General features: G+C 35.8%; 1 protein-coding gene across 1 annotated transcript in view; it reads right to left on the bottom strand.

The window, feature by feature from the left end:
• LOC107603259 (serine/threonine-protein kinase 32B-like) overlaps positions 1-18,759 on the bottom strand; it is a 50,086-nt gene that overhangs the window by 1,675 nt on the left and 29,652 nt on the right. Inside the window, exons 4-9 of the mRNA XM_016296022.1 lie at positions 18,664-18,701; positions 11,973-12,062; positions 11,196-11,299; positions 10,122-10,238; positions 9,871-9,996; positions 6,384-6,512 (exon numbers count right to left, since the gene is read on the bottom strand). Of these exons, the coding sequence (XP_016151508.1) occupies positions 6,384-6,512; positions 9,871-9,996; positions 10,122-10,238; positions 11,196-11,299; positions 11,973-12,062; positions 18,664-18,701 (604 nt within the window). The remainder of the gene's footprint in view (positions 1-6,383; positions 6,513-9,870; positions 9,997-10,121; positions 10,239-11,195; positions 11,300-11,972; positions 12,063-18,663; positions 18,702-18,759) is intronic.

The following is an 18,759-nucleotide window of genomic DNA, read 5'->3' as shown; positions in this document are numbered from 1 at the left end:
AAAACGAGTTAAAGTGAAATACTAATTTGCGCTGTATACATTTTCAACATGGGTTCGCCATATTTAGCTGTTTAACCTCAATGGTGCGTTGATTTGTTTTCAAGGTTGATGTTTTCATTAGCGTGGTGATTTCAGATGCACAGTGCCACGCTCCTGTAGCTATATTACCATGCTAATCTCTCCGAGAGTTGTCATGACGGAAATATAACTATGAACGTTAAAATAATTCCATAATACCAGGCTTTCAAGAACTGAATGTATTTCAGGGCTTTTATAACCAGCACATGTCATTCGTTCGATTTAGCGTTTGTCCTCAAATAGTAGTTTCTGACAAACAGAGCTTGACACAACTAAAATAAATTCATATTAATTCTAGAAATTGACATTAATTTTCCATGTTCCATTACTTTTAAAATTCCCTCATACAGTTACCAGGATTTTCTCAAAACCATGACAGCTGTCTTTTTAAAAATTAAACAAAGATAAGAAATGTCTTGTTTTTTAACCTAGCTTTTTCATATTTCATAAAAAGTTTGTTTAGCACAGACCAATATACAATGTATGCAATGTATGCAGGCATTCAGCAATTCCAATGGATGTTAATTCATTTTTGTTGTATTTTACGACCATCTGCATTAACCCTAAAACACAAAGCAATGAAGTGCATATTTCAAAATACAGGTAAAACACCAGTAAAAAAATTATTCATATTAACACAGTACATTGTGCCCTATTGTTATGGATTTTTTTACAGTCTATAAAATGATATTTGTATGTGCAAGAAATAATTTCTTGTCAAATTAGTGACTTTTTTTTAAAGCACACTTCTAATGGGGCATGTTTTGCAAAATAATGCAAAACAAGTTTAAAAATAAGCTAAACAAATTTAATTTATTTAGTTCATTTTAAATGTATTCCTTTAACAATTGTTATTTGGTCTTGGCAAACCTGGTTACTGTATATGAAGACATTATAAAAGTATGATTTCCAGACATTAAAAATGTATGTGAATTTCTAGAATAAATACGAATTAATTCTAGTAGTGTCAAGCTCTAAAATATTTTATTGGTCAGCAATTGCTCTTTGTGTTTAATACTGTGAAGCTGCTTTGAAACAATCTGTATTGTATAAAGCGCTATAAATTAAGTGACTTGTTTTGACTTGATTGAATTGAATAGTAAACATAAGATTCTGTATTCCTCGTTTTACATCAGATTTTACAGCTAACACAAACACTAAGCATCACATTCAAACCTGCAGTAAAACTGAGGGCGCAATTTCATTATTTAATAATTACTTGCACCAAACATGACCAAGAAAAAACAACTATGATTGCTCATCCAGATCCTTCGAAGTGGATGGTTTTGGCTTGAACAAGCTGCAATGTGCACCCGATTTAAGCTGATAGTTAAAGTCTGTCTACTAGAGACTAGCATGTATTGAGCGTTAGATGGCTCTTAATATAACACAAAATGTGTACTGCAAAGCAAAACGACAAGAGCTGCTGCCGGTGTAAATGTGTGCAGTCATGAGTTTGGGTGTGATTTGAGTGTTTAGTGCTTACTCCAGAAACCCAGCCACGCAACTCCACCAGCGCAGGGATTTCCTCGAGTATAAACATGACTGATGCTTAGCATGCTACAATCCAGCAGAGACCTCCTTCACATTCCATCCAATAAAAAGCTCTTTGAAATCCAGTCACAAGCTGCTGAACACACATTATGTCTTCTTCCGCAGAAGAAAAAAAAACTTTTTTTTTTCCATTTTCGGTGAACTAACATTTTAAGCAATGCGCTTTGACATTAGTTTTAGAGAATCGGTGGCTACGTTCACACTGTTAGCTTTTTGGATTGACAACCGCATTTACTTAAAGGTGTGAGACTCGAAATGTCCTGTTCACACAGCAGCTTACAGTAGCGTCTCGTATGCTGTCTGTATGCAACAGGAGTCAAGCCCGTATTCCTTACCAGTAACCATAGCAACAGTGACCAAAGTAAAATCAAAGATGGTGACGTCCATAAAACTGAAAGTCTTATCACTTTCTGACACAACAAGAGTCCAGTCGTGAGTTCATCCGTCAAATCTTCATTAACAGACAGTAGTAATATTTGGGTGGGGAGCGGAGCACTTGAGTCGCGTGCAGAACACCAAGCTGACCGGAGCGGACTAGGGGCTTGGGCCCGTATATTCACAAAACATTTTATCTTACCACTCTCCTAAATAGCAGTAAAAGTTTTTAGCTAAGAGTTTCTCTTAATATTCACAAAGCTGCTGAGACAAACCTCTACTGAAGAATGGAGAGAAGTTTTAAGCTACGAGTAAAGGGGCGGGGTTGACCTTATTGCTATGGATGTTGTCAGCATGCTTATTAACTATGCACACAATGATTGGCTGATAATCTCTTTCAGAGATTCATTCATAGAAGTATTGTAGAGCGTGATATTATGTTGCCATATTCAAATAAAGGTTTAAAAATGCAGGCTAAGTGTCACTAATTAAACAATATAATATATATGTATATGTTCAGGTAATTGTCAGCCTGTATGCTTCTCGTAAAAAAAAAGAGTGAATATGTATATAAACAGCCTTTTAATTAACAGAGTAGAATAATCATGGCTGATAGTAAGACATGCAAACGTAAACGAAAGCCAAACTGGATGCAAGGACATCTGTTACTTCTTGCCCAACTGGTTAATGAAAACAAGGATACAATCAAAGGAAAGTTTGGAGTTGGGATAATTTCCAAATCCAAAGGCGATACCTTTTTAAAAGCACATTATCGTCAAATGTTTCTAAAATGTTTACGTTCCGAGGCAGATTGCCGGCAACAGCTATTTGAGGATAAATTGTGATTAGTTTTAGTAACTCTTCACTACTCCTAACGTTTCACAGAGTTAGGAGCTAGTTTTAGTGCTAAAATGCTTTGTGAAATGCTCAGGCATTTCAATACTGTGAAATACTAAAAATAAGTTTCTCTTTCAGACGCAAAATTTATGGGAGGAGAGTATTAAAATGAATCACGCAACAGGATTTACTAACGTTTTCGCTTGTCAATTTTCTAGTATTTGCGCCATTATTTAAAACCCAGTCTTAAAGCAGGCGGTAATTTGCGCTGCTCTTGGTAAATTGCGCTGGTCATTATGGAAATGAGATGTTGCGTCGGTGTGCTTTAATGTGCGCATTGTCAATAAATCACATGCAGGATTTTCTCCTCCCATCGGCGCTTTTATGGAATTGCACTCTAATGCTAATCTGCCCTGTTTAGTAAATCTGTCTCTTGATCTAAAACTTTCAGATGACACACAGCTCATTTCTCCGTCACTGTAAGTTACCGTAACCCAACATGAAATCACGCAACACACGGTAGATGCGCATTTGTGCTGCTCTCTCGCGCACTGTATGATGTGACAGACAACTAGTTGTAACTGTGACATTCCTAATAATCAGTACTGAAGCACAGACTGAAGAAACAGGGGAAATATTCCTCTGAACAGCGAGTGAACTCAGTCACCGTGGGATGCTTCTCTTTATTTTGTTCTCACAACAAGTGTTCAATTTTCCGCTGCATTTATCTGTGATTGGATTGAGCTCATCTCTCCATACATTACAAACGTCAGTGGGAGGAGAGAACTGAGAAACCGAGTCAGGAGCAGATACTGTATAGGGCAGGACTGGTCATACTTTATTGATCTTCACTGCTTCAGAAAATGTGCACGTACAACGCTAGCTCCAGCTCCTATATTCTTTCTTTCATTCTGTGAAGTACTCTTTAGCATACTTTTAAAAACAGTATATTATTATAGAAAAATTATACTTTAAGAAAAATAAGTGTGAATGGAATGGAATGTTTTCTGACACTTAATTGCATGTTATTTACAATTAAATGGAAATGTATTATTATATTTATATTAAATTATTATATTATTTATATTAAATTAATAATTTATTATTAATTTACATTAAATGCAGTTAGTTGAACTTATAGGGACATTTCACCCAAAAAGTAAAATTGTCATAATTTAATCAGTTGCTCCAAACCGGAGTTTTTTGTTTTTTTTTACAACCCCAATTCCAGAGACGTTGGGACGTTTTGTAAAAATGCAATAAAATCAAGAATCTGTGATTTGTTCATTCTCTTTAACTTTGATATAATTGACAAAAGTACAAAGAAAAGATTTCCAAAGATTTCACTGACCAACGTAAATGTATTTTGTAAATATGAACAAATTTAGATTTTGATGGCTGCGACACACTCCAAAAAAGTTGGGACAGTGGCACGTTTAACACTGTGTCACATCAACTTTCCTTTTAATTACAATGTTTCATTGTTTGGGAATTAAGGATACTGATTGCTAAAGCTTTGCAAGCAAATTTGTTTTGCCCAGTCTCTTGAAACAAGGCTTCAGATGCTCAGCAGTCGCTGATGAAAGTCTGGATGGTTCCTTTGGTCTTTGGGACTGAGAACTCGAAATCCATTTTTCCCAGAAACAAGTTGAAATGTGGACTCATCTGAGTACAGCACACCTTTCCACTGTGTTTTTGGCTATCTGAGATGAGCTCTGGCCCAGAGAACCCAGCGGCATCACTGCATATAATTGATGTATAGCTTTCTTCTAGAGTAACAGAGTTTCAAGTTGCATTTCTTGATGCAGCAGCAGACTGTGTTAAGTGACAGCAGTTTTCAATAGTACTCCTGAGCCCATGTGGCTATATTTTACACCGCAGCATGACAGTTTCTTATGCAATGCCATCTGAGGGCTCAAAGGTCAAGCATATTCACCTGAGCTTTCCTGCCTTGCCCTACATGCACTGTGATTTCTCTGGATTCCCTGAATCTTTTCACAACATTACGTGTGGTAGAACAAGTTGAAATGTGGACTCATCTGAGTACAGCACACCTTTCCACTGTGTTTTTGGCTATCTGAGATGAGCTCTGGCCCAGAGAACCCAGCGGCATCACTGCATATAATTGATGTATAGCTTTCTTCTAGAGTAACAGAGTTTCAAGTTGCATTTCTTGATGCAGCAGCAGACTGTGTTAAGTGACAGCAGTTTTCAATAGTACTCCTGAGCCCATGTGGCTATATTTTACACCGCAGCATGACAGTTTCTTATGCAATGCCATCTGAGGGCTCAAAGGTCAAGCATATTCACCTGAGCTTTCCTGCCTTGCCCTACATGCACTGTGATTTCTCTGGATTCCCTGAATCTTTTCACAACATTACGTGTGGTAGTTGGTGAAAGACCAAAATTCTTTGCAATTTTGCATTGCGGAATGTGATTTTTGATTTGTTTGATTTGACACTTCTCTCATGAAATTTGGCACAAAGTGATGAGCCATGATACAGCTTTGCTTGCAAAGACTGAGATGCTCCTTTTATACCCAAACATGATCCCCTCATCTATTACCAATTCACCTGCTTTCTGTGGATATTCTTTAACCTTTTCACTTTTATTTTGCTTCTGTCCCAACTTTTTTGGAATGTGTTGCAGCCGTCAAAAACAAAATTTGTTCATATTTACAAAATACATTTACGTCGGTCAGTGAAAACTTCAGAAATATTTTCTTTGTACTTTTGTCAATTAAAATAAAAGTTAAAGAGAATGAACAAATCACAGATTCTTGATTTTATTGCATTTTTACAAAACGTCCCAACTTCTCAGGAATTGGGGTTGTAACAAGAAAAGATATTTTGAAGAATATTATGGAAATCAATGGCTACCAGAAACTATTTGGAAACTGTTCAACGGGGGGAGAAAAAAAAAGACTCATACAGGTTTGGAACAAGATGAGGGTGAATAATTGATGTCATTTTCCATTTTTGGGTGAACTATCCCCTTTAACCCACTTAAATACATCTTTATATGTAATTTCATAATTGTTCTATTATAAGTGTACTGCTGAATGTACTGACATGGATTTATGGTCATTTGAAATATGCACTAATAATTTCTATTTCTATTGACACATATTTAAATATATTTGTAATTACACATTTGAAATGACATTACAATTTAATAAATGTTAAATATTTTCACATTAAATGCAATATTGAATAATTCTCTGCAGTTAAAATTCTGTATAATGTATCTTCTTAATCAAAAAAACAAAACAAAAGATCAGTGAGTAATTAAATCATTGTGCAAAAACGAAAAAGTTAATGTTTCTAAAGGTCAACGATTCTGATCTCCCATTGAACAAATCCTTCAGAGAAATGACTCATACTGACAAACAAAGAAGAGAGCCATTGCAGAAAAACTCAAGGGAAACATGGTAACGTAATAAACAGGACTTCAATTGTTTTATGTCTTATTGCATAACAATTTTTATATATTTTTTTAAACAAAGACTATGTTCTTAAGTAATGACAGTGAGATGCTACCTGAGGAGATCCATCAGAGCCGCTCTCCCTCGTCTTCCTCGCCAGCCTCTTCTTCTTCTTGTGCAGTGGTTTGGATTCCAGGATCATCTCCTCCAGCTCAAATGTGGGGTCGCAGTTTAGTCGCCGCCTCTGCCATCACACAAACACTCATTTATGTACTGTACAATGTGCCCATGAACAATTGAACATTTATTGGCAAGCACTATTTCCATACTACAGTTACACCCTTGTGAAAAAGGATGATTCATTCTAGTGAATGTGCATTTATAGTGTACTGCAAATCTTAAAAGTATTGTTTATTTAAACTGAACTAGCACATAATGTAATATTAACGTAAAGTTATTTACGTGTATATAAAGACAGTACACTTTCATGGCAATTTTAATACACTTTTAAAAAGTGCACTGTAATTTTTTACTTTATACATTTTAAATGACGTTTCTATAATCTCTTGTTGTGCTTTAGAGTACACTTATTTTTGTGTCGACTAACACATTAAAGGGGTCATGAACTGAGAAACCAACATCTTTTCACATTGCACTATACAATTGTCATTGTACTATAAAAACATCCTGTAAGTTTCGGAACTTTAAACTTTCTTGTTAGTCTAAAAACAGCTTATATTGAAGGCAGTCTGCCAAAACGACAGCTTGTTGAATGTTCTACTCTACGATGTAATAGTGTGGATAAACGCCGCCACTGCAGAAGATCAACGTCCTTCGACATCACTGTCTGTTTAGCCCCGCCCACCGATTCTACATCACTGCCTGTTTAGCCCCGCCCACCGATTCTACATCACTGCCTGTTTAGCCCCGCCCACCGATTCTACAGTACTGTCAGTTTAGCCCCGCCCACCGATTCTACATAGCTGCCTCTTTAGCCCCGCCCACCGATTCTATATCACTGCCTGTTTAGTCCAGCCCACTGATTTTACATCACTGCCTGTTTAGCCCCGCCCACCGATTCTACATCACTGCCTGTTTAGCCCCGCCCACCGATTCTACATTACTCCTTGTTTAGCCCCGCCCATCAATTTGCGCATAAGCTCTATTTGGACAGGACTAATTTTACAGGGGGTCGTTAGAGAAATTTGTGTTTCACAGATGTACTTTCAGATTTTAAACCCATCCAAATCTGCCACACATGTGTTTTTTTCTTGCACAACCTCTGTAACAATTCCAGAGCAAATGATCGACTGTTTTATGGCAAACTCTAAAACAAAAAACAAAAAAGTGATGCTCTGAGAAAACTAAATCCCATCCGAATGCGAATTTCTGTGATTGCAGACGATATTTTTTCACAAAGCGTTTCCTTGGGCCAACGTGAACTACCGCAGACGCTCTTACTGCACGCAATTTTTATATGTTTGCCTCCCGGAAAAGAAATAAAAAAATAAAAAATAAAATCAAGAGCCAAATCAAGTAAACTGCTAAGACTGGCTACTGTAATATCAGCATCATGTAAGATTACTCACGTTCAATTCTGCACTCAATGACATAATGTTTTAATTACATATGTACCTTTAAGAAAAATTAAACATGGTTTTACTACAAATAAATAAAAACATAAAATACTTTAACTAAAGTAACCACACATTAACCATGGTTTTGCTCTACTAGCCATATAGCATCACCATATTTGTAGTAAAACTGTGGTTATACTATGGTAATTAATCCAAATTACTATACGCATAGCACGCATGCAGAACGCGTGATCTCTGCAATGCCCAGATATACAAAACAGACCCTCCCACTTCTGTAATAAACACGGAGATGTTAGTCCCGTCCGAATAGGGCTACAGTGTTTACGAGAGAGGCGAAAGCGCAGGTCTATGCAGAAACCAAACAATAAAGATACTCCGAAGACAACAAGATGCTGTGCAGTGCCAAGTTAAAACAGTGTTTGCATCGTTAACATGGTTTTACTACAAATAAATAAAAACATAAAATACTTTAACTAAAGTAACCACACATTAACCATGGTTTTGCTCTACTAGCCATATAGCATCACCATATCTGTAGTAAAACTGTGGTTATACTATGGTAATTAATCCAAATTACTATATGCATAGCACGCATGCAGAACGCGTGATCTCTGCAATGCCCAGATATACAAAACAGACCCTCCCACTTCTGTAATAAACACGGAGATGTTAGTCCCGTCCGAATAGGGCTACAGTGTTTACGAGAGAGGCGAAAGCGCAGGTCTATGCAGAAACCAAACAATAAAGATACTCCGAAGACAACAAGATGCTGTGCAGTGCCAAGTTAAAACAGTGTTTGCATCGTTTGCATGTTTACAGTGTTGACGTTCTGATAAGGGGGGTTAAAAACAGGACATAAAATAGCTTCTACATCTAAATTATGATGTTTTTTTATGTAAAAGCTTGATAACGTTATAAGTGGACCTCAAAGAATTGTACAAAATGAAAAACAAAAGCACTTTAGTGTGTTTTTTGATATTACATTTAAAATGAATATATTTTAAATGTTCTAAAATTCCAGCTTTATCATTACAAATGTGTAATTACAAATAAATATAAAATGACATTAAAGCAAATTTTAGTTTACCATAAATGATTGTTGGTACATTCAGTAGTTGTCTTATACAGTACAGTGGCCCTAAAAAGAGTTCAGACACTGACATCACACTTCAAAATGCCTACATGTCATCACATTAGATATGCACAGATTGCAGAATATTTAGGTAAGTGGCTAAAATAGTGCCAGAGCTTTTCTCAGATCTCAGCCAGTTTTGGAATTTATCATTCTTACAGTGCTTTCCAAATGGCATAAATAATGCTTATGGTCACTCTGAATGGAGAACAAACAAACAGAAATGTTCAGAACCAAAAAAGGCTTCTTAAATGTATGTTTTTGTAGAGTTTAACTGATGAACACTTTGCTCCCAAGATTCACTGCATGAAACCTCTTCAGTCCAGACCAATCATCATAAATCTGCACGAGGTTTGCCAAGCATAGCGCAAATTAAACCAGCTGAGCCTGCAAACGCGCTCTGTAAGCAGAACATTGTGAAAACCGGCAGTCGTTGTGGTTTTATGAATGTCTTTATTATTGTGAACACCTGAATTTTTTATATTGAAGTTTTTTATAAAGACTTACTGCTGTTATTATAGTGTAAATGTATACGATCTGAACAGTGTAGAACTTCTAAAAATAAGTTTTATTAATTAAATTAATATATACAAGATTGACACTTTTATTAAGATCAAACAACACAAAGATTGCATTAAAAAAAATTCAACATTCTTCAAAATATCTTTTTTGTGTTCAATGGAAGAAGGAAACTCATACAGGTTTGGAACAAGATTAGAGTGAGTAAATTATGACAATGTTCACTTTTAGGTGAACTGTCCCTTTAAAGCATATCCATATCTCAGTTCAAATCATTCATATGGAATATGTGCATGTCTCTTTATTTGCAGTGTGTGTGTGTGTGTGTGTGTGTGTGTGTGTTATATAATTACATCAGGGAGGAATCCAGGTGGGATTTGTTTGTTAAGCACAGCATCCCAATTGACATCAGAGAGGTATTCCAGGTCCTGGAGCTCCGAGAGACTGGAAATCCTCTTCTGAGCGTCTACACACAACAGCTGACAACAGAAGCAGACACACTGCATGTTTCATACGCCACTAGATCATGACTGATCCTAAACATGACTGTAATTATCAAATAAATAAAGCATGACTACAGTACTGTTCGTGTGATTAATGTTACCTTTGGTAAGAGTGATTTGATCCCTGTAGACCAGGCGGCGGTGTAACAGGGGTGCGCTTTGTGGAAAGTCTGCAGGATCTCATTGGCTGGTGTGTTGGCGCGCATGATGTACGGCCTCTAAAGAGGTAAAGCCGACAGTCAATGAAACATCTATTTCTTGTTCAGTTTGATTCCCAGCAGATCATGAGCAGGATTAGTAGGATTTATGCTAGGGCTGGGCAGTATGATGTTATCGTTACCGCAGAATAAAGTGTCTATCGTTAGAGATTTTGCTATCTCCGCGGTATGCAAATATATCTGCGTACGTAAAAGTTATATACACCTTGACGTGACAAGGAAACATGCATGAATGAGAAAATTAAGAGTGGGACGCACTTGATAGTTATTAAGCGCAATAAGCAGTGAAAAAGAACTCAATCTGCTGCTCGCGCTGACTGACACACAGCAGAAGTGCGCGCACTGAAAGCCCCTCTCAGACAGCATGTGATCGCACAAACAGATCTCTTTCGTGCTTGAATGGTCAAATACGCACACAATTATGTCAAAATGCCCGTTGTGTGGAGTATTCGCGTAAACACAGTCGGTTATGTGTTAAATAAATGTAAAAACCGGATGTGTATCAGTATATTGGATCCGTGCAGTTGGTCTTAAAGGGACAGCAGTCTAATTTACCTGCTGCTGTCTGTGTCATTAATGTTAATCACTCCCTGCACTTGACTGAATCACTTGTGGATCTTTAATAAGAATCAGTTCATGTTTGATTGATACAGTGAAGACTATGCAGTGTTTTATTTATACACCATTCAATTTCTGTAAAATTTCTTACTACATTTTAAATAAAGCTACTGTAGCCTACTGTAGCTGAATAAATTAAAAGTTTATTTTATATTTATTTGTGCTATTGTGTTGTAAATTTGCAAAAAAAGGTATATCGAGAAATATATATCGTTATCGTGAAATAAAATTTCTCATACCGTGAAATAAGATTTTACGCTAGCTAATATGGCTCACCATGTTCTGCATTGGTTCTGGCGCTAATACTGATCTCAGATCAGATGGTTGAGAGACCCTCACCTGTCCACGGAGAAGCTCATACGCAGTGATCCCTAAAGACCACCAGTCCACTGCGAAAGAGTAACCCGGGCGTGTTCCCTCGAACGACTGGAATAGTTCTGGGGCTGCAACAACAGACAAGACAACAGCAGATTATATGTTTCCAGCATTTTTACTCCAATAAAATCAATATATCAATACTGTTATATATCAATAATGTTATTCGTACATGTTTAAAAACATTAGCATGTAAAGTACTTGATTATAATTTTAACTGTGGTGCGTAATTCAATATTTCATTTAAATCTCCACAGAAGCAGAGTGTGAACGCTAATGCGATGCTTCAGTTTTAACGGTGCAAGAGAACAAGGTAAGAAGCTGCTAAATATTTAATAATTTATTAATATCTATTAATGCAACCTACTCAAATATTTTTCCTCAAATGTTGTTGTTTTAAATAGAAAATATGCTATCATTTACATTATTCATGTAATTCAAAACTGAATGTATTGAGATAAGCAACATTTTGCATTTCGACAAATTACAATATGCTGTGAATGCAGCATTAAAGCAACCGTTTGTATTTATTTTACCTTGAAATATGAGTTTCAAAATCTTTTTGATGGTTCACTGACTTCTAATAAGGTTTCGTTTAAACTGTGAAAACGACTTACCTGTGAATTTAACATAACTGTACGATTGTTAATGACAGAGTAAAAAATATAAGCAACCTTTGACTGACATCGTGTTAAATCGCACAAATAAAGCAGTGTTAAATAGAAGTATGAAAGCTCTCACCCATGTATGGTTTTGTCCCTGCAATAGATGTGGCTTTTAAGTCCTCCTTCACAATAGCAGCGATGTTAAAATCTGTCAGGTGAGCGTGACCTGCAAAGAGATAAATGCTAAATAAAACCATATACTGTACACAAGATATGAACGCAAATGCCAGATGCCAGAGATTGATGGTCTCATGCTAATTGCATCCCTATTTGCATACTACCAAGCATTTGTTTTGCTGGTGATGGGAAAGTACTCACTGCTGAAATCATGGGGCATACTACTACATCATGAAATCAATGCATGCAAGGTATATGATATCTGGAGAAAGCTATCCATTTGCATTGCCATTCATCTCAATGGCATTTGCTCAGTTGGAGCAGGACTGAAAGTATGTGACATGCATGATGCCATCTTATTTTCTAGCACTTAGATTTCTGTCCTTTTTTTTTTAGGCAATCACCTCAGCTGTGTAACTAATTAAACGACGCACTGACAACACCGAACAATGTGCACAGTCCCAGTCCTTCTCTAGCTGTTTTTATCTAACTTGAGTCACAAGCATAATTCAGTTTCATGCTTTTAAGAGGCTTCAAAAGACAAAACAAGTAGTCACTGGCAATGTCAACTGCAAAGCATGTATTATAATATAATTAGCATCCAGCCGCAATATTCTAACACAGCATTGTTTGACACGGCACAAGTTTAACACCGCAAACACTCCGGTTTCATAACCCCGGGTAAAAAGCGGTCCTAACCATGCTTCTAAATGACAAGTGTGAAACATTTCTTCACCCGGGGTTAAAAACAGGGTTTAGAACTGCGATAACTTATAAGTGTCATAACATATCACAAAAATTGACCTTTTAATAACATGGTGATTTTTGTAACAAAAATTTAATCTAATTTGGTAAGTTACACATTGAAAATAGTATAAAAGTATTTCAAAAGAGTACAATAATTTGGCACATGCTAAAGAGTAAATATTTTTAATAATAAATATCAACATATTTTCTCCTGTTGATTAATCAAAGTACATTATGAGGCAACTGTTTTGTATTACAAGTTTTCTTAAATGGTATGTTTAAAAATATTCAAATGTTTAATTGTCTAATTAGGTATTCATGAATTTGCATACATTTCCAGAACAGAAATCAGAACACTGGATAAAGCCAGGTTAAAAATTCTTGTTAAAAGTGTTAGGAATAAAATGGTAAATATATCAGGGTGAATTACATATTAACAAAGCTCTCTGTAGAAACCTGCAGAATATCGACAGAAATAAAGCTGGATAGTTTGGTGTATGAATGTGCAAATGAAATCTCTTGAGATTTACGGCTCAGTCAATGAGAAAAAACTCAAGAAAAGATGCTAATCAATCAAGTGTAATAAAATAAACACTTAAATGTGTATTTTGGATAGGGTTGCAAAAAGGTGGAAAATGTCCAGTCAATTTTGGAAATTTTCCAGGATTTTTTGGAATATTCCAGGGATTTTTGGAAAGTTTCTGGAAATTTACCGGAATTTTTTCCACCCCCTTTGCAACCCTAATTTTGGATGCTTCTTTTTCTCCCACTAGTCTCAAAGTTGACATGTTATGAAAGCAAAATAGCCCAATATCTCAAAATGATATCACAGAGAGAGTAGATGCTGTGGATGTGTGCAGTGTTGATATGAATGTAAAACACCTTCATGCAGCAGCTGCATTATTTACACACCGACAGAGGACATCAGTGATAAGGAGAAGACGAAAGAGTTTCCTGCACAGCAACAATCTCATTTGTATGCATAGCTATTCCGTTGCAGTCTTCTGTTTTTAAAGGAGTCGTGAGTTCAGAAATCAAGTCAAAATGATATTTTGACATGCTATAAGAGGTTATTGTAGTACAAAAACATCCTGTTAGTTTCAGAACTCAAAATTTCCTGATAGTCCAAAAACAGCTTTTATTGAAACTAGTGCTGTCAAACGATTAATCGCATACAAAATAAAAGTTTTTGTTTACATAATATATGTGGGTCAAAGACGAAAAAGGGTGTAAATAAGTATAATACTGCTTTAAATTGTTGCTGTTTAATTTAATTGTATTTTTGTTTTTGTTTTTCAGAGCAAAAATTAAATATCATACATGTTCCCCTGATTTACAGAAGAGAGCCACTAAAATGTCATTCAGTGTAACAATCTCGTCAGGCATATTTACAACAAAAATCTATTTATGACATATTAAAAGACTAATTACTTTCACCCCAAATACTAATCAGTTGTAATTTTACATTTTTAAAATTTGTCACTATCCTAGTTTTCACCCATTTGTCAGTTAGAATTTTTTACTCATTTAAAAACACAATCAAATGTAATATGCTCCCTTATTCTTTTATATATTTTAACATGTACAGATCAGAATAAGCATGTTGTTTGAATTTTTACATAAATGTTGTGCTACACTGAATGACAAAGTAACATTATTTCAACCAGATTTTGACATTTTATTCTCCAAAAACGAATTTGAAACCTTAAAAGTAGACACTTTACTTACATTTAATGTGCTTTCTATGGACATAAAATCACTTTTGTACATTTCTTTTGATGCGGACATCTTAACGTCTTTGACCCATGTGTGTGTACTGTGTATATTTATTAAGTATATATAAATACACACACATGCATGTATATCTTTCAGAAAAATATGTTGTTTATATATTAAATATATTTATATATAATATAAATTGTATGACTATAAATATATACATGTAAATATTTTCAAAATATATACTGTATGTGTGTGTATTTATATATACATAATAAATATACACAGGACACACACATATATTATGTAAACAACAACTTTTATTTTGGATGCGATTAATCGCGATTAATCGTTTGACAGCACTAGTTGAAACCAAGCTGCCTTACTAACTATTAACACGCAGTAATTTAGGAGTTTATTGAGGCAAAAGTCGCAGTTAATAGTGAGAATTGGAGCTTAAAATAAAGTGTAATAAAAGGCAAAGGAGGTAATGTACCTCTCATTCCTCAGGGAGTAAAACCCGACTGTCCTGTGAGCTGTGGAGAGCACCTCCTCTAGATGTGAGGTCTGCAGGAGTCAGCACTTTCCAGACACCCTCCAGGGGTTAAAAGCAGCACTGCTGTGTGTCTGTAAGCTGAGCGAATGGCTTTGAAAAGCATTTCGACTGCCAAATGTCAGTCAGGTTTTCACTTAAAAGCAAATGGATGTTTTGGCATGGGCTTGTTATAACATACACCAAGTTTGGATCTCAATACGCCAAACCGTTGAAAAGATACAGCCTCACATCCATTTTTGCGGGCTTTTCGTCAAATTCATTTGTGCGTTATTCGAGAACGGTTTGACGAATCAACATGAATTCTATAACTTTTTGCCAGCATGGTCTGAAGATGATCTGAGCTAATTTTGACGAAAATCAGACAAACCGTCCAGGACGAGTTTGAAAAAGTAGGTTTTTCGAGCTATTAACAATAGCGAAAAAACTAAACCATACGATTTTTAAATGTTGGTGTTCATTTGACTTGGCATCAGCCAAGGATTCAGATGAAAAAAAAAGAATTTTCCTTCTGTGCCTTATGGTTCAAAAGTTATTAGCATAAACATGAGAGAAAATTTGGACAAGTGGTGGCGCTAGAGAGCTTGAGTCAGAGACTCCAAATTTTCTATGGTTAATGTTGAGACTGTCCTCTATCAGTGTGCCAAATTTCATAACTTTCCCGCAAGCGGTTCTATGGGCTACCATAGACTTCCAGTGCGGAAGAAGAATAATAATATACAGAGAATATTTAGAGAAATTACATTATTGGGTTAAAGAATTGATTAGATATTTCAAAAAGGCTTTAAAACTCAATGTATTGTTTGTTTTGTTTCAATGATATTGCACGTAAGCCACAGCAATCCATTCAATCGAGTTTGCAAATCTCTCTAAAAACACGTTCTTGTATTCTGTCTGCACTATTTTAATTGTCGGTTCATGTATGTATATATATATATATATATTGATATATCATGTACACACATATATACACACACTGAAAAAAATTATACTAAATTTTTTTAAGGTAAGTGGTTGCAAACAATTTATTTTAGCTACATTTAAATAAAAAAAATGTTGAAAGTTAGTCAACTAAATTTGTTTATTTAAATGTAGCTAAAATACATTGATTGCAACCACTTACCTTAAAAATTTTTGTATATTCAATGAATAATTTTTTTTCAGTGCAATGTGTAAATTTACAGACCTAAATCAACCCACAGAAACAAAATATTCCCTGAAAATTGAGTTAACTCAGTGTGTGAATGGGAGAGGTATTAAGGGTCGTAAAAGTCTGTGTCAGAGCCACAGGAAGTGTTTAGTGCTGTCTGGTGAAAACAACAGATCACTATTTCCATCACATTCTGCTTTCACAATCTGAATCTGAAACAACTGCTCTGAGACCACTGACATAAATCTGTACAGACAGAAGCAACCTAGACCAAAACAGAAAACCCCACTGATGTTCTTGAGCACAGGAACAGATGTCTAGCTGAGGCACGTTAAAGGACAAAAACTGTACACTGTAAAAATAAAGCCTCCAAAAAGGGGGTTTCGCAGCAATGTCATAGAAGAACCATTTATGGTTCCTGAAAGAACCTTTCAGTGAACAGCTCTTAAACCTCTGGGCCTCTTCATTTTTGGGTCAAACTTGGTACTTTTGCAGTCTAAAGTACCAAGTCTTTTGCAGTCTTGAAATGTAACTTTATGTATGTATGTATGTATGTGTGTATTTATTTATTTTCAGGAAAATCAATCTATTATAATTTTTGTTCAATAATATATATTTTTATTATTATTTATACATCAGTCATATGGGTTTTTGAAAAATATCTCGTTTGCAGTTTATAACGTAGCTATCCTTAAATGAAAACAATCTGCAAAGTTGTTAATCAAAAAAGTGCATGATAAAGATATAGTCTCTCAAAAGAGAGAGTCGATTCCTTAACGAGTCGTCATATTTTCGAATCTTTTGCCTGTTACCGGTATACGTCTCTGGGTAACACATTTGCATAATCCCCGCCTGCCCACGAGTCTGACCCGCCCACAAACACTTCCGCTAGTTAGTGTGTTTACATCATGTTGAGAAGACGCTGTGTTCAAGGATACCACAGAAATACAATGAATGCATTTCATTTTTTACTAAGGACTGCTTCTCTAATCTTGGCTTTTATCTTCGTTGGCTTCTTCTATCTTCTTAATTTGGACTAACAAGCTCTCCGAAGCACAACCTGTAAGTACGATTGATACGTTATGTGTACATTTTCAATTGAGTGCTCAAAATATCAAGTTTTTGTGCTAATATGTGATGTACACCTAGCGCAGCTTTAGGTTTCCAGGTAAAGCATGATATTACGGTCTTACTGAAGTAGTTCTGATAATTCGCTGTGAACCCTGCCAATCACAACATGTTTGGCCAGCTGACCAATCAGAGCAGAGTAGGCTTATGGAATGGAGGGGTTTGCTCCGAACTTGCTTGGAACGAACCATTTAGAAATCATTGGCAAATGACTCTAATATTAAATGTATATTCTGAAAAAATTGAAATGTTTTCTGACCTTAGATGCATTTAAACCTGTTGTAGGGGACTCCAACACAATATTAGGACACTTTAAAATACCATATGACCTGCTCTTTAACATATCCGAATCGTGATTTTTTTTTGTGTTCATATAGCTAATGTGACAAAGTCACCATCCGATAAAGCTACTATTTAATTTTTTTCAATCAAAAGTCACCAAAGAGGCCCAGAGGGTTAAAATAACCATTTTGTCTTAGTGTAAAGAACATTTAAAAAATCTAAACAACCATTTTGCACTACATAGAAGCCTTTGTGGAATGGAACATTTCCATGGATGTTAAAGGTTCTTCATGGAACCACAGATGCCAATAAAGAACCTGTAGGTGATGCTTGTCTCCTTTAATGTTAAAGAAAACATATAGGTCTGAAAATCCAATGGGTTGTGCCATTGTCTTGTTAAAGTGTGCATGGATCTGCGACTTCCAGTCCAACAAAAATAGACCATCCAGGTATCTTTCTTTCAACATGCACACTGATTTGGATAACTGGGATGCAGTGTCAAAATATACACAATAAAAAGTGCCTAAAATTGACATTTTGCTGATTTTCAGATACTCTTGATGCAAAGTTTCTAATTCTGACATTGATTTTGGTTTGGCTCTCAGCTTAGCTCTTTAATGAAGATTGTTTTAGAAATCTCTGTGGAGAAAATGAATGCTTCCAGAACCAAAGCTACTGAAAATTGCATGGCTATTGTTGATTTCCTCACTAAAGAGTGTAAGAGAAAAAGTCGAGGTAGAGAAAATTCACTGGCCCTCCCTGTTGTCTTCAACCACCTGCTGTTTGTTGTTGTTTAGGTCATAACTATCTTCACATTAATATTCCCCTGCCTATTATCATACTGATGAAAAATTATGCAGGTTGCTTTTTCTCCCTGACAACACCGGTTATCCAGACCAGTGTGAAGCATCTGCCATGAATAACCTTCAATGCCTTTCTGTCACCAGTGTTATCACTCAACAAGTCAGAAAGAGAGAGAGTCAGTCTGAGCAATAGTAATAATGATGCTTGTCATAACAAGAAGCACTAACAGCAGACGTGATGGTGATTTATAGTATCTTTAGGACTTACCGTGCTCGTCCAGCAAAATGTTGTCTGGCTTAATGTCTCTGTGAACACATAAATAACGTTCAGTTAGGACAAACCTTCTGCTGACACTTCACTTTA

This window comes from Sinocyclocheilus grahami, unplaced genomic scaffold, assembly GCF_001515645.1.
Source record: "Sinocyclocheilus grahami isolate Dianchi unplaced genomic scaffold, SAMN03320097.WGS_v1.1 scaffold343.1, whole genome shotgun sequence".
Lineage (NCBI taxonomy): Eukaryota > Metazoa > Chordata > Actinopteri > Cypriniformes > Cyprinidae > Sinocyclocheilus > Sinocyclocheilus grahami.
Note: the sequence above shows the minus strand (reverse complement) of the source record. Positions and strands in the feature narration are given on the sequence as shown.